This window comes from Astyanax mexicanus, chromosome 6 (genome assembly GCF_023375975.1).
Source record: "Astyanax mexicanus isolate ESR-SI-001 chromosome 6, AstMex3_surface, whole genome shotgun sequence".
NCBI lineage: Eukaryota > Metazoa > Chordata > Actinopteri > Characiformes > Acestrorhamphidae > Astyanax > Astyanax mexicanus.
Window position 1 is genome coordinate 41,287,070 of NC_064413.1, and position 12,587 is coordinate 41,299,656.

Genomic DNA, 12,587 nt, shown 5'->3' on the forward strand with positions numbered 1-12,587 from the left:
AGCTCTGCATCTTTTTTGTTATTTCAGTCATTTCTCCTTTTCTTCAAACTCTAAATGATAATATTTTTTTTTTAAATTTGGTTTATAGAATAAAACAACAATGTTGATTTTACTCCAACATATACTTATAAAAAGCAAAATCAGAGACACTGAATCAGAAATAATTTTTTTCAGAGCTGTATACATATAGTGATTATATAATAATTACAGCTGGAATGAAATATTTTTTATTTTTGGCTCAGATTACGTTTACCTATAGCTTAGATTAATATATCTAAAACAGGTGGATGTAGCACAGTGATTGGATTTCTCAGCACAAATACGTGACCAAATTGCACAGATTTTCGTTCACCAATAGCTTGTCTCCATTTTTGCTGGAATATTAAGAAAGCTGTACAACGGGTAGCTACAGGAAGATCCATATGTCACAGAGTAAAACAGAAGATAGATCAAACTATAAGTCTCGTACTAGAGTGTGCCGCCAGCCGCAGGGCAGAGTCGGTATTGCTCAGAAAGTCTTCAGAAACTTGAAAGCCAGTACTGAAAGTCTGCTGCATCGCTTCACTGATCAGATTCACACTTTCAGCCAGGAGGAAACTGTACCCCACAGGTATGTAGGAGCTGTTAGAGAGAGAGATCTGTCTCTCTGCTTTCGCCAGGAACTCATCAACCTGTCCTTTTATCAGAGAACAAGGACCAGGACCTGTAAAACAAACAAAAAAAACAAAAGTGGCTCACATTAGAATAGTATTCCTCTGTATATAGCACCTTACTTTACAAGGCTTTGATTGAATCACCTGTGAAGATGATGCTAACGTAAATTCTAACAGTTAACACAGTCTGTTAAAGGGGAACCCAGAGGAACATTAAAAAAATAAACATCATGATAAACTTTAAGAACATTAATGCTCACATTTTGGGATCTGTTTGACTGGAGCTTTGGAGCCAGCAATCATTCCCCCAGTCTGGTCTACACACCAGCACTGACGCAGGTCAAAGTGATTCAGAGGGGCACTGAAGTCTGCCAGAGGCCCAGGATACTGGCTACTGTCACCCCTGAGCAATTTCCACAGGTACAGAGGATTCAGGAAAACAGATGGTCCGGAGACAGCTTGAGTATTCCCATCTAGTATTTCAGATGGAAGTTCTGAGAACGCTTCATATTTGGCTAGAGCCGGGAACACTTTCTGGTGTCTGGCTTGGAATACGGCTGAAAGGAAGCCCCTGAATGATGCCATAGCTTCTGTATTTTTGGCATAGTCTTTCGGAATTCCAAGGAGGTCAGAAACAGGCAGCTCTTTTCCATCATTGTTGATTTGGATCCACTCCTGGTAGAAATCAAAGGCCTGTTCAGGAGGACCGTCACACTGGATCTGGTGCCAACTGCCATCCGAAGCACAGCGAGGGACATAAACGTCAGAAAGCTGTGAAACGGAAGAAGAGCTGGCCAGTAAGGAATTGACTGTGTTCATGAAATACTGGCTTGCAGTAATCTGGCAATCTGTGGGACCTGAAAAGCAATCAAAAACATACAGTAAGAAATAATTACTGCCAAATATGTAACCAGACAGGACAGATGTTCGTTCAACAATAGGTTAACTTCATTGTGCTGAAATATTAAGAAAGTGGTGACCTGAAAAGCAATTAAAACATACAGTAAGACATGATTTCTGCCAAATACTTCCGAGAGAACTATGAACTATTCTGTCCCGTGTTAATAAGTATTAGGTTTCCTGTTTAAGAAGAATATTATATTATTTCTGTATTATACCATTCATAATGTAAAAAAAAAATGGAGTGGACATATAGTTGTAAGATCATGGGACAGCAGCAGCTAAACTGATCATAAAGAGTTACCCTAAAACATGACTTGGAAACGCACATGTCTGTATAAGTTGGGAGGTTTTATCTTGTGAGTGGGTTTTGACACTAAACAGTGTGCTAATTGCAGGTTGACGTTAGAATTCGAACTATCACGTTAGAGTTTGAGTGAGTTCTAAAAGTGAGTGCCAGATGGATTGGACATTTAATTTCTGAAACTGAACGTTTAACATGTCAAATATGTACTGTTTGTTTCTGTTTTGTGCCATATCAGCAACATATTGGCTATTTTATGGCATCGACAATGTTCATGACTTGAGCATCACAGACATAAATCAGTTTCTTCATATGAGGGGCTTCCAGAAAACTAAGTATTTTAGCTGGTGGAATCTTTTCAAACAGTCCTTGCATATTTATAAGCCTATAAAAGTTATTTCTGGTGGTTAAAAGTGCAGGGCAGTCTACTAATATGAGTTTTATAGTTTGAGGAGTCACACGTACTGTGAATACATAACAGAAGGCCTTTCTACCAGAGCTTGTAGGTTTACACAGACATTTCTGGACAGACAGCATCGTTCACAATTATTATCACGAACAGCGGACAGCACAATAGGTCCAAGTAAATATGTAAGGGACTTCATGAACAAATTAAATTCAGGAGGCCTAACATGCATATCCCACTGTTCAAAGCAGTGTTCTTCGTCTTCAAAGGGATATGTAAAAGTGACAGGACAATATACTAGTTTCTGTCTATAGACTAAAGCATTTTAAATATAATAATATCACTGATAATTATCAACTTTTTAGCCACAGGCTCTCTAGAATTTAACCCACACAGTACTATTCTTCATTAGTCCATGAAAACTCTTCTGTAACAGCATATCCATAAAACAGTCTACTATTGACTTGTATTTAGATCTACTACTCACACTGTAGACTGGATCCAGAACCCAACGTGCTATATCTAACTCCTCTCTGGTCCAAGCAGAAGCAGCTCTTTCCAAGGCACTGCAATGACACATACTCTCCATCCTCTTCACACTTAGGGATAAACACCTCAGAACCTGCTGAGCTGCTCGCTTTGACTGCTATGGCCATCATGCGCTCCTTCTCACATCTGGATGGGCATCGTGGTCTGTAGCCAATGGAACGAGAACCCATGACCTCCTGGCCCTGGGAGTCGGCGCACCAGCATTCAGAGCCCTGACACTGGACTGCTTGATACTGGCCATCTTCGGTGCACTGGGGTAAGTAGAGAGATGAGGGGGAAGCAGGTGAACTGCAAACATCAAAGTTCTGGAACACTGCCTGGAAAAGTGGTCCCAGCTGGTCGCTGTCTTCTGCCTTGAGCAAAGTGATGGCCTCTCGCAGTGTAGTGAAGAACTGCTCGTTTTCTAGGGCTCTACCGATAAGCTTGATTAAATCTCTGTTGCGCTGAAGGTTCACAGAGCGGCCATATGCATCCGAGACCTCACGGTCCAAGTTTGGACCTGTAGAGTCGACTGAAAAGATCTTGGCCAGCTTGGTCAAGTCTTTAGCATCCTGGCTCAAGCCGACTTGAAGGAAAGCTTGACTGAAGCTCACAGTGCCTCTGGATCCAACAGTACCAGTGAAGTTGAAGTTGCCAGCGTTCTTTAAGAACTTGCCTCCAAACAGGTTCTCTTGGAGCCTCTTTGGGTTAGAGGTGAGGGACAGGGCCTTTAGAGCAAGAGCTCCTGTAGGGAACATTCCCTGAACAAGCTCAGCCATTATCTCACCAATATCTGAGCGCTCTGACTCTGGCAGGGATCTGGCGAGGCCGGAATTGGCCAGGAGCTCTTGGAATTCTGGGCTGCATGGAGAGAAAGGAGAGGCATCTTTCTTAGTTGTGTCCTGAGGAGATGAGAAAGCATTGTTCTGGCTTAAGTGTCCAGCTGGACCATAGAAAAGTCTGGACAGTGCAAGTCTCCTCTCAGAGTAGCAGTCTTTTCCTTTTGTTCCTACAGAGATAAACAGATCAGATGTTCAGCACTCAACATTTCCATTTTCTATTCAAATATTTTGCGAAAATTAGGCACAAGTCTAAAAGTGGCTGAAAAAAGTTAAATATGTCGTGTTTCCATTTACTGCAGTTGATGACTTCCATTTCCAAGATTAGGCTCAACACTGAAACAAGCCAATTAAAGAAAAATGTCTTTGATTACAGCATAATCATCTTTACACTCATTTGCAATCTTCTTTTTATGGCTATCACTGGGCATATGGGTGTGTATATGCTGTATGTCATGCAATAAAAATAAAACGAATAAAACTGTACATCATAGTAGAGGACATGGTGCTGACAGGTGTGATTTATCATTCTGTATTCTTAAAAAAAGAAACTTTATCACTCTTCATGTTTTGGTTTTAGTGATATTCTAACTATTTGATTTTTAAGCACATTTTCACAATTTGCAAAACAATTAGTAAATGAAAAACATTTAATGTGTTTTTAACATCTACAATCACAAGGGTGTTTGCAAGTAAAAGACTTATGCCGTTATAACTGTTATTAATTTATTTAACATTGATCACTAATAAACCACTGTACCACAGAAGTGTACAATTATTAATGCAATAATCAATTATATTATAATTATAATTATAAGGACACACAGGCCTGTCTACGCTGTGTTTATGTAGCTAGATTCACTTCATTGTGTACTTAATTCAACATCCAAGAATGTCATTTAGTTGCTAGACACAGTTTGTTTGCTAACACAATGAATTCCTTTCTCGATTGAAATACTTGGTAAATCGGCTGCATAATTTATATCCATTATCACAGTGTTTGTCTTTAAAGAAGAATTCCAATAAATTTATAAATGAAGCTTCCCAGAATGAAAACACTGTCAAACAGTGATCATTGAGTAACAGGAGGTCAAACATCTGTTCCTTATATGGCCGCTTACAATTACAACACATGCAAGCTCAGCTTGTTCACAGTGAACAGAACAAGAGACTGTTCATGTAAAACTCACCACAGTCAGGAACACCGCGCTGCCGAGTCCCAAAGATTTCTTTACCATCAGAATCCACACACCAGCACTGCCCACCAGCCTGGCACTGGGATGGAAGGTACTGGCCACGGGCATCACATGAGGGCACATAGACATTTCCAGCCTGGGAGCTCGCAGATCGCTCACTTTCACAAGGGGTAGGACCTGTAAAATGGAAAATACATCAGGAAAAATCTAAAATGAACTTAAAAATAATAAAATGATTCAGATCTGGTAATAGGGCGGGAGCAGGGATGTGTTCACATCAAAGATATACAGCTCTGGAAAAAAAATTAGACACCACTTAGTATTAAAGATGAATTTCTTTAATTTTACCAAATTGAAAACCTTTGGAATATAATCAAATGGAAGCTGGAAGATTACAAGCCATCAAACCAAACTGAACTGCTTAAATTTTTGCACCAGGAGTGACATAAAGTTATCCAAAAGCAGTGTGTAAAACTAGTGGAGGAGAACATGCCAAGATGCATGGAAACTGTGATTAAAAACCAGGGTTATTCCACCAAATATTGATTTCTGAACCTTTTATGAATATGAACTTGTTTTTTTTTTTTTCATTTTTTGAGGTCTGAAAGCTCTGCTTTTTTATTTCAGCTATTTCTCATTTACTGCAATTAAATACTTGAAATGACAATATTTTTATTTGGAATTTGGAAGAAATGTTGTCCGTAGTTTATAGAATAAAACAACAATGTTCATTTTACTCAAACGTAAACCTGTAAATAGCAAAATCAGAAAACAATTATTTAGAAATAGAAGTGGTCTCTTAATTTTTCCAGAGCTGTAGCCGACTTGGTGGAATTTGTTAAAACATATAGGGACAGTTTCCAAAACAGGGATTAAGTCAGGTCTTGGAATGGAATGGAGATTATTCATTAAAATAAAGATTTATTCTAGTACTAGACTTATTTTTTTTTAGCAACAGAGTATGTAGGACATTTAAACTCACATCTAAACCGCCCAGTCAAGGCCAGTTGGACAGCAAAGAATCTCCTCTGCAGGATGCGGTACATGTTGGTCTGAGAGAATGAGCGTCCTACATCTAGGCCTGAGAATGCTGTGTCATATACCTCATCCAGCAGCAGCTCGAGGCCTGTACAGATAAAATGCTTTAATCTCAATGCAAACACTAAGGCCTTTACTCAGCATTTGACACTGTTGGGTTTATTAAATATATAATTTGCCTTGTTTAAGGTCAGTGTCATATCATGTCAAGTAATTCAAAAAAAGGATGATCTCTTACCAGTGCTGGGCAGCTCTCTACCTCGAGTATCAGCACAGTAACAGTAGCTGGACAGTTCAGGGTAGGCCTTTCTAAAACCACTGAATGTCTGGAACACCTCTGGACGTCTGAGATATACAGACACCCCATAAAACACAAATCAAACAAAACAGTAAGAGTCTTTAAAAACAAGAAATCGAAAAAAAAAAAAATAATAATTCTGTGTACGTGTAAAAAAATGCACAGGAGAATCTCAATCAGTGAATCTTTTTTCAGTAATTTAATTCAAAAGGTGAAACAGATATTTTATAGCTTTATTACAGAGTGATCTATTTCAAGGGTTTATTTTGTTTAGCGTTGCTAATTATGGCTTACAACTAATGAAAACCCAAAAGTCGGTATCTCAGAAAAGTACAATATTGAGAAAATTTTCAATATTGTAGACTCATGGGCTACGTTCACATTACAAGCCACATTGCTCAAATCTGATTTTTTCCTCAGATCGGATTTGGCTAGCTTGACGGTTCACAAATGTAAGTGAGCTGTATCTGTGTATGATGGGAATGAATCTGTCACTGAAACATCTCACGTGCACACATTGATACGTGTATAAACATCGCCTTCTTTACCAACAACAAAAAACATCATATTTGAAAGACGACTCTTAGCTTTATAAAGGTGAAATGGATGCGTTAGCAGCTCATATGTGGAGCATCTTTTGCTCGAGTCTGTAGTACATGCTCAGGTCGAGGTGTTGACCAGGAGTTGGCCAGGTGGTTTGCTTTTGCTGTTTTTGCAGCTATAGCTGCACAGCAGCACCAAGAGATGTACGAGAGAGAAAGCACGTAGCGCATGCGTAAAAGCAAAAACATACATGAATTCAGATTTGGCTGTTCACATTCATGTCGCATGTCCATGGATCAGATACGTATCTGATTCACATTCACACAGCCATGAAAAAAATCAGATTTGAGCCAAAAATCAGATTTGAGTCACTTCAGCCTGGTAATGTGAATGTGGCCATGGTATCACACTAATCAGCTAATCAACACAAAACACTCATTCCTAAGCATTTAAATGTTCAGTAGACTTCTCAATCAGGGGGAAGACTTCTGACTTGATAGTCATCCAGAAGTCAGTCAGTGGCTGTTCACAGAGTTCTGTATCAAAGCACTTTAGTTTAGTTGAGTGACAGGAAAAAAAAAGTGCGGTAGGAAAAGTACACAAGCAGCAGGGATTACTGCAGCCTTGAAAGCATTGTGAAAAAAAATACTGTTCAAATATTCTATGTGTTTTCTGTAATACAGACTTCTCAATTCACACTGTCACTTGTGTACCGGCAAACATCACAGAAAGTATTATCACCCATAGTGGACAGTGCAGTGAGTGGTATGAATTGTGGCCAGCGGTGTCTGGCTGGAATTGTCCATGTGAAGAGACAAGCGACTCTGGCAGAAATCACATCTACATTCAATGCAGAAAACCCTGTAGTGTTCTTTAGCTTCTATAAAAGACAGCAAAAGTCATGGGACATGATACTATTTTTTGGCACAACATATGCTATTGTAAAACAGTGTAAAAGGTACAAAAAAAAATAAAGTCATAACTCAATATTTGTCTCACACCCTTAGCCTTTACTTAAACCCCAATATCTCTCTCTGTCTCTGTCTCTGCCTACACTCCCTAATCTTCAGTGCATGGTCTGTGTAATCTCCACACTGTGCTATGCCTGGAATCCCTAAGCCTCGCTGAGGGTCGTCTGCAATTTAGATTTTTATCTATAACCATAGGATACATAAATAAAAAGGAAAGATATATTGAGTTAAAGTACTTTCTGAGCTTCTTGTAATTTATAACATAAGAGGCTCTATTCCCGCTGCAATAATTTCTAAGTTACTGCACGTCCAGTGTAATGCAGGCTCTACATGTAAGATGGACCAATCATGTGTGTGGTCTGCAATTCCAAATTGTAAATAAACTGAATACTTTTTTAATAGCTGTGAATATTTTCTATATTATATCATTTTTACTGCTGAGGGTAACTGAATCATCCTTCATAGGGTTGACAGGACACAGCAGTGGACGAGGCTACTTCAGTTTGAAACTCTGCTGCTGTCTAGTGGAGATGTAGTGTTACTGAAACAGGACATTCCCACCTCATTCAAAAACATAAAAAAAGAAAAAAAAAAGAAGTGTTGGGATGTTTTTACAAAACGTTGTTGTCAATCAGTAGTTCATCATTAGACTTTAGGATTTAGAGTTTCATGTGCAAATACTAATTGAATAAATGAATAAAATATCCATCTATTTCTGTATATCTATTTAACCCCTTTAACTCGTGACTGCATGAGCCAGTATAGTGGGTCTATGTTTACAAAAAGCAAGACAAGGAAGTATAAAAAAAAAAATTAATAACATGCTTCAGAGAGATTATTGGCTGGCTGGAAAGTAGAGATCATGTTATGTCTGGAGTCATGCAAACCTAGAATTTCCTTTCTATCAAAATACCCCAGTGTATGTATATATTGATCAGATTCCTGAAAAACCTGATTTTCTGCAGAAGAGTAAAAGCACTTCTAAATATTAAAGGTCTAAATATTAAAGGACACTGATACAGCAGGGTGGTCTGACCTGTTAAAGGCATGTAAAAGATCGAAGACCATCATGTTGGTGGTGTTGATGAACTTGCACTGCACAGGAAGGAACCTGCCATTATCTGAGCACTGTGGAGGAGAAGACTCTCCAACACCATGGAGGAGCCGCCGCTGCCTTGTCTCACAAACACTTGGACCTGAAACAAAACACATAAGATATGACATTAGGAAAGTCTTCATTTCCCCAAAAAAAAAACTGCTTTACTGCTCATGCTAGTAGTGCACAGCTTCTTGAAATACACAAAAGAGGCTTAGATCCTCATAAGTCTGACTAGCTCATACACTGTACTAAAATATCTACATTTTAAATATCTAGATAACACATATACTTTTTATACAGTTTTTTTTTTTTCAATCAAGGATATGCAAATATGCCAAATAATCATCCAGCAGACCACGTAAACATAGGAAAAGGAATAAAGAGGACCCGGTATGATATAAATCACTCATAGATATCTTAAAACTGAGAAAACATGGTTGCTGATGATATAAATATGATACAGTAGATAAAGTAGATAAAACAATTATTTAGCATTTAGGTAATTTTCAATATCTTATAAATGATTAAACTACAGTTTTGACATATTTATAAGGTAATGGTCATGCAGCTTGCCATCTGCTGCCAGATCCCTGAGAGAGCACAATTAGCCTAGCTCTCTTTGGGTGGGCTGACTTCACATGTATCGGAGGAGGCATGTGCTAGTCTTCACCCTCCTGGTGTTGGGCATCAATTGTGATGGGGATATACAATTTAGCTAAATTGGGAGGTAAATATGAGAAAAAACAAAGATAATAATTAAATAAATTAATAAATAAAGGTAATGGTCAATCTGGGACATATGGTTTAAAGAGTTTACTTTTTTGCCATACAAGATGAACAAATCAACAAAGAAAACACTTCTTAAGTAGATATACATTGACATTGACAAGAATGTATTAACAACAAACTTCCAAAAAGATCCAAACTGATTTTTATTACAGATTTTCTAGTAAAGATTGAGCGTAATATTTTATTCATGTGGAAATGATTTGATAAACTGAATGCATTATTTTTCAATGACCACTCAAATAAGACTGCAATTACCTGTCTAACACGGGAAGCAGCACATAGATTAGACGTGATCACTCACACTGAGATGGTCTTCCATTCTGCCGTGTGCCATAGATCTCCATGCCCTCCATGTCCACACACCAACACTGACCCAGAGCACCATCACACTGCACAGGCTCATACTCTCCTGAGTCCAGGCAACGAGGCACCACACCAGCATCCCCACTCAGCAGCAGCCTCTGTCTCTGCAGCTGGCATGGCGTCAGGCCTGGGGGCAGCAGAGTGGGGTTTGGTGATGAGGACATGAGTACACCAATATATAAAATACCCAACAAAAGCCTAAAATATGATATAGAACCATAAAAGAGTTTTCAAAGAGGCTTCTTAAAGAAGAACAATCTAAACAAACACAATGTTGTACTCACAAGTTACCACAGTGTCGTTCTGTCTGCTTCCAGGAATTTCTGTTCCATCAGAGTTCACACACCAGCATTCCCCACCACGATTACACTGGACATATCTAGAAAAAAACATTAAATATACTGTAAGGCTGCACCCTCTACTGCAGCATTTACACATTTACACACTGCACAGTTACACTTTCATCATAATTACTAGAAAAAGACACAGAAACACAGAGAACTCTGTAACTATTAAAAGTCTTTCCTTTAGAGAAATTACAGATAAAGTCAAAGAGAGTTGCATACCGTTTCCTGAAACTTCAAAAGACTCTTAAAAACTGGAGAAAACAGATACAGGAACACGTCTGGCTGATCCACATGGCAATGCCTATAAACTCAGCTTAATACTGGACTAAATCTGAGTTTCAGCAGTAAAAAGAAAGAGACTTAGAGCCCTGACAGGTGAAGTCAGACGTCCCAAGTCTCCAGGAAGTTGCGGGAGTCTACCACTTATCAAAAATGGCTCCCTGATGTCCACAAGTTAAAATGTCCCAGAATCTAGAATGAGCGGCCCAAGAGTGAACACAAACACAGGCAACACAGACTTTTTCCCCAATCACATGTGGGAAAGAAAGGGAGAGGGAGAGGAAGGCACTCCCCTCGTGTTCTGATTTGCCTGTTCTCTGGCCTGAGTCTGTGAGTCAGCCAATCAGTTTTTAGTGGGAAGTGTGTTTTTTTTCACCCCCTCCTGGTCGGGATGCGTTCAGTGATTAAGAGAACAAGCATCATGTCTCCCTTCAAAACTCATTTCTCCTCTTACTACTCTAAAGTATATCCATGTCTAATAAAAGTAAAAAAAAAAAAAACAAACAAAAAAAAACGCCCTCTGTACAGTAATAGAGATTTTAGCACGTGTATATATATATATATATATATATATATATATATATATATATATATGCAATCATTTGGTCCCCCGTGTGCAATGCTAAAATCTCAACACAAACATATATATATACATACCAAGTCCTGACAGTAACAATATATTGGGAGAAGCCATACATTATTTATGCCTATGAGGAGCCTTACAGTCCACTTAGACTCAAATATACAGTAATATAGTAAAAATATAGTCAAATATACAGTACTGTATACATTTTTAGGCACTCTTATTGTGTGGATAAATTCTGTAATAATATATTTTAAACACCTCGGCTTATAATATACCATATTATACACATGTATGAATTATTGGTGTCAGAGACACAGCTCAGTATTAGATTAATATAAGATCCAATGCAGTTCAAGCACTTTGTACTGTCAGCTTTTAATTAATTGGATAAAACAGAATCATGAACAGAATATAAAAAAAACAAGCTAGGGAAGCTAAAGAATTAAGCTCTTGCACTAGATCAGTTTAATCAGAGTACCTGTATCGACCGTCCTCTGAGCACTGGGGAATGTGCTCATTCTGCTGTTCTGACCCAACACTTCTCAGCAGTTCACACGGACTGCGGGACTCTGACTCCAGCTGGTACTCTGAAACAGACACACAACATGAATTAATCAACACTAAGCATCTTTTTAACAGATTTACTAATCGGACACTGGCAAACAGAGTCTTACCTGAAATTTTGCCATCAGTGATGCAGCAACTGATGAGCAGAAAGGCCAAAGCCCAAAACATATGCATGTTCATCACACCAGTGCAAGAACACCCACCACCCCCGGCAGCCCCAGAACCACCTTATATACAGTGCAGATGTGCACTGTCATACTGGAATGGCAACTCTGGAGTGTCTGGCGTCTTCACTCTCAAAACATCAAGCTCTTGAGTCTGGACCAAGCACTTTCAAGTGAACGTAAAGTTTCCAGACCGTTGCAATGTGAGCAGCCAAGCTTTGAGTAGTCTTGAGTAGGTTCATGATGGTGCCCACCAGCACAAAAGCTTTTGAAAGGAGTTGCCTCATAAAAGGCAGCAAAAAAGTTCTGTATAATGTGTTAAATTTGAATAGTTAATGGAGCAAAAGAAAAGCTCTGTGGGAAAATAATAATGAAGAATAAGATAGAACATAATATATATCATTGTCATGTAATTCTCAAATTGAAGATTACTTAAACCTTGTTTTTCAGCACTGCTCCAAAAGGACCTTGTCGGCATCTTGCATGACTGATGGGTTAAACAATACTTGCAAATTTCCAGTAACATGGTCTGCTTTAGTGTACTGAGAAATCTGTATAATACTAGTATACAGTATAGTAAAAATCCAGTTTTCTACAACATACTTCTTAACCAGATTTTTAGACTTTACTCTAATTTAAGAAATATGACTATTACTTTTTAAATGACTACTTCAACAACCAGACAACTGCAGTAATCATATTATGAGCAGATGTTTG

General features: G+C 38.5%; 1 protein-coding gene across 1 annotated transcript in view; it reads right to left on the reverse strand.

Annotated features, from left to right (window-relative positions):
• Positions 1–11,893, reverse strand: part of tg (thyroglobulin) — a 59,562-nt gene extending 47,669 nt beyond the window's left edge. The window contains exons 1-11 of the mRNA XM_022673561.2: positions 11,814–11,893; positions 11,618–11,726; positions 10,212–10,306; positions 9,866–10,054; positions 8,713–8,872; positions 6,103–6,209; positions 5,809–5,952; positions 4,821–5,003; positions 2,751–3,800; positions 914–1,510; positions 470–703 (exon numbers count right to left, since the gene is read on the reverse strand). Coding sequence (XP_022529282.2) covers positions 470–703; positions 914–1,510; positions 2,751–3,800; positions 4,821–5,003; positions 5,809–5,952; positions 6,103–6,209; positions 8,713–8,872; positions 9,866–10,054; positions 10,212–10,306; positions 11,618–11,726; positions 11,814–11,886 — 2,941 coding nt within the window. The 5' untranslated portion in view covers positions 11,887–11,893. The remainder of the gene's footprint in view (positions 1–469; positions 704–913; positions 1,511–2,750; positions 3,801–4,820; positions 5,004–5,808; positions 5,953–6,102; positions 6,210–8,712; positions 8,873–9,865; positions 10,055–10,211; positions 10,307–11,617; positions 11,727–11,813) is intronic.
• Between the last annotated feature and the right edge of the window lie 694 nt (positions 11,894–12,587).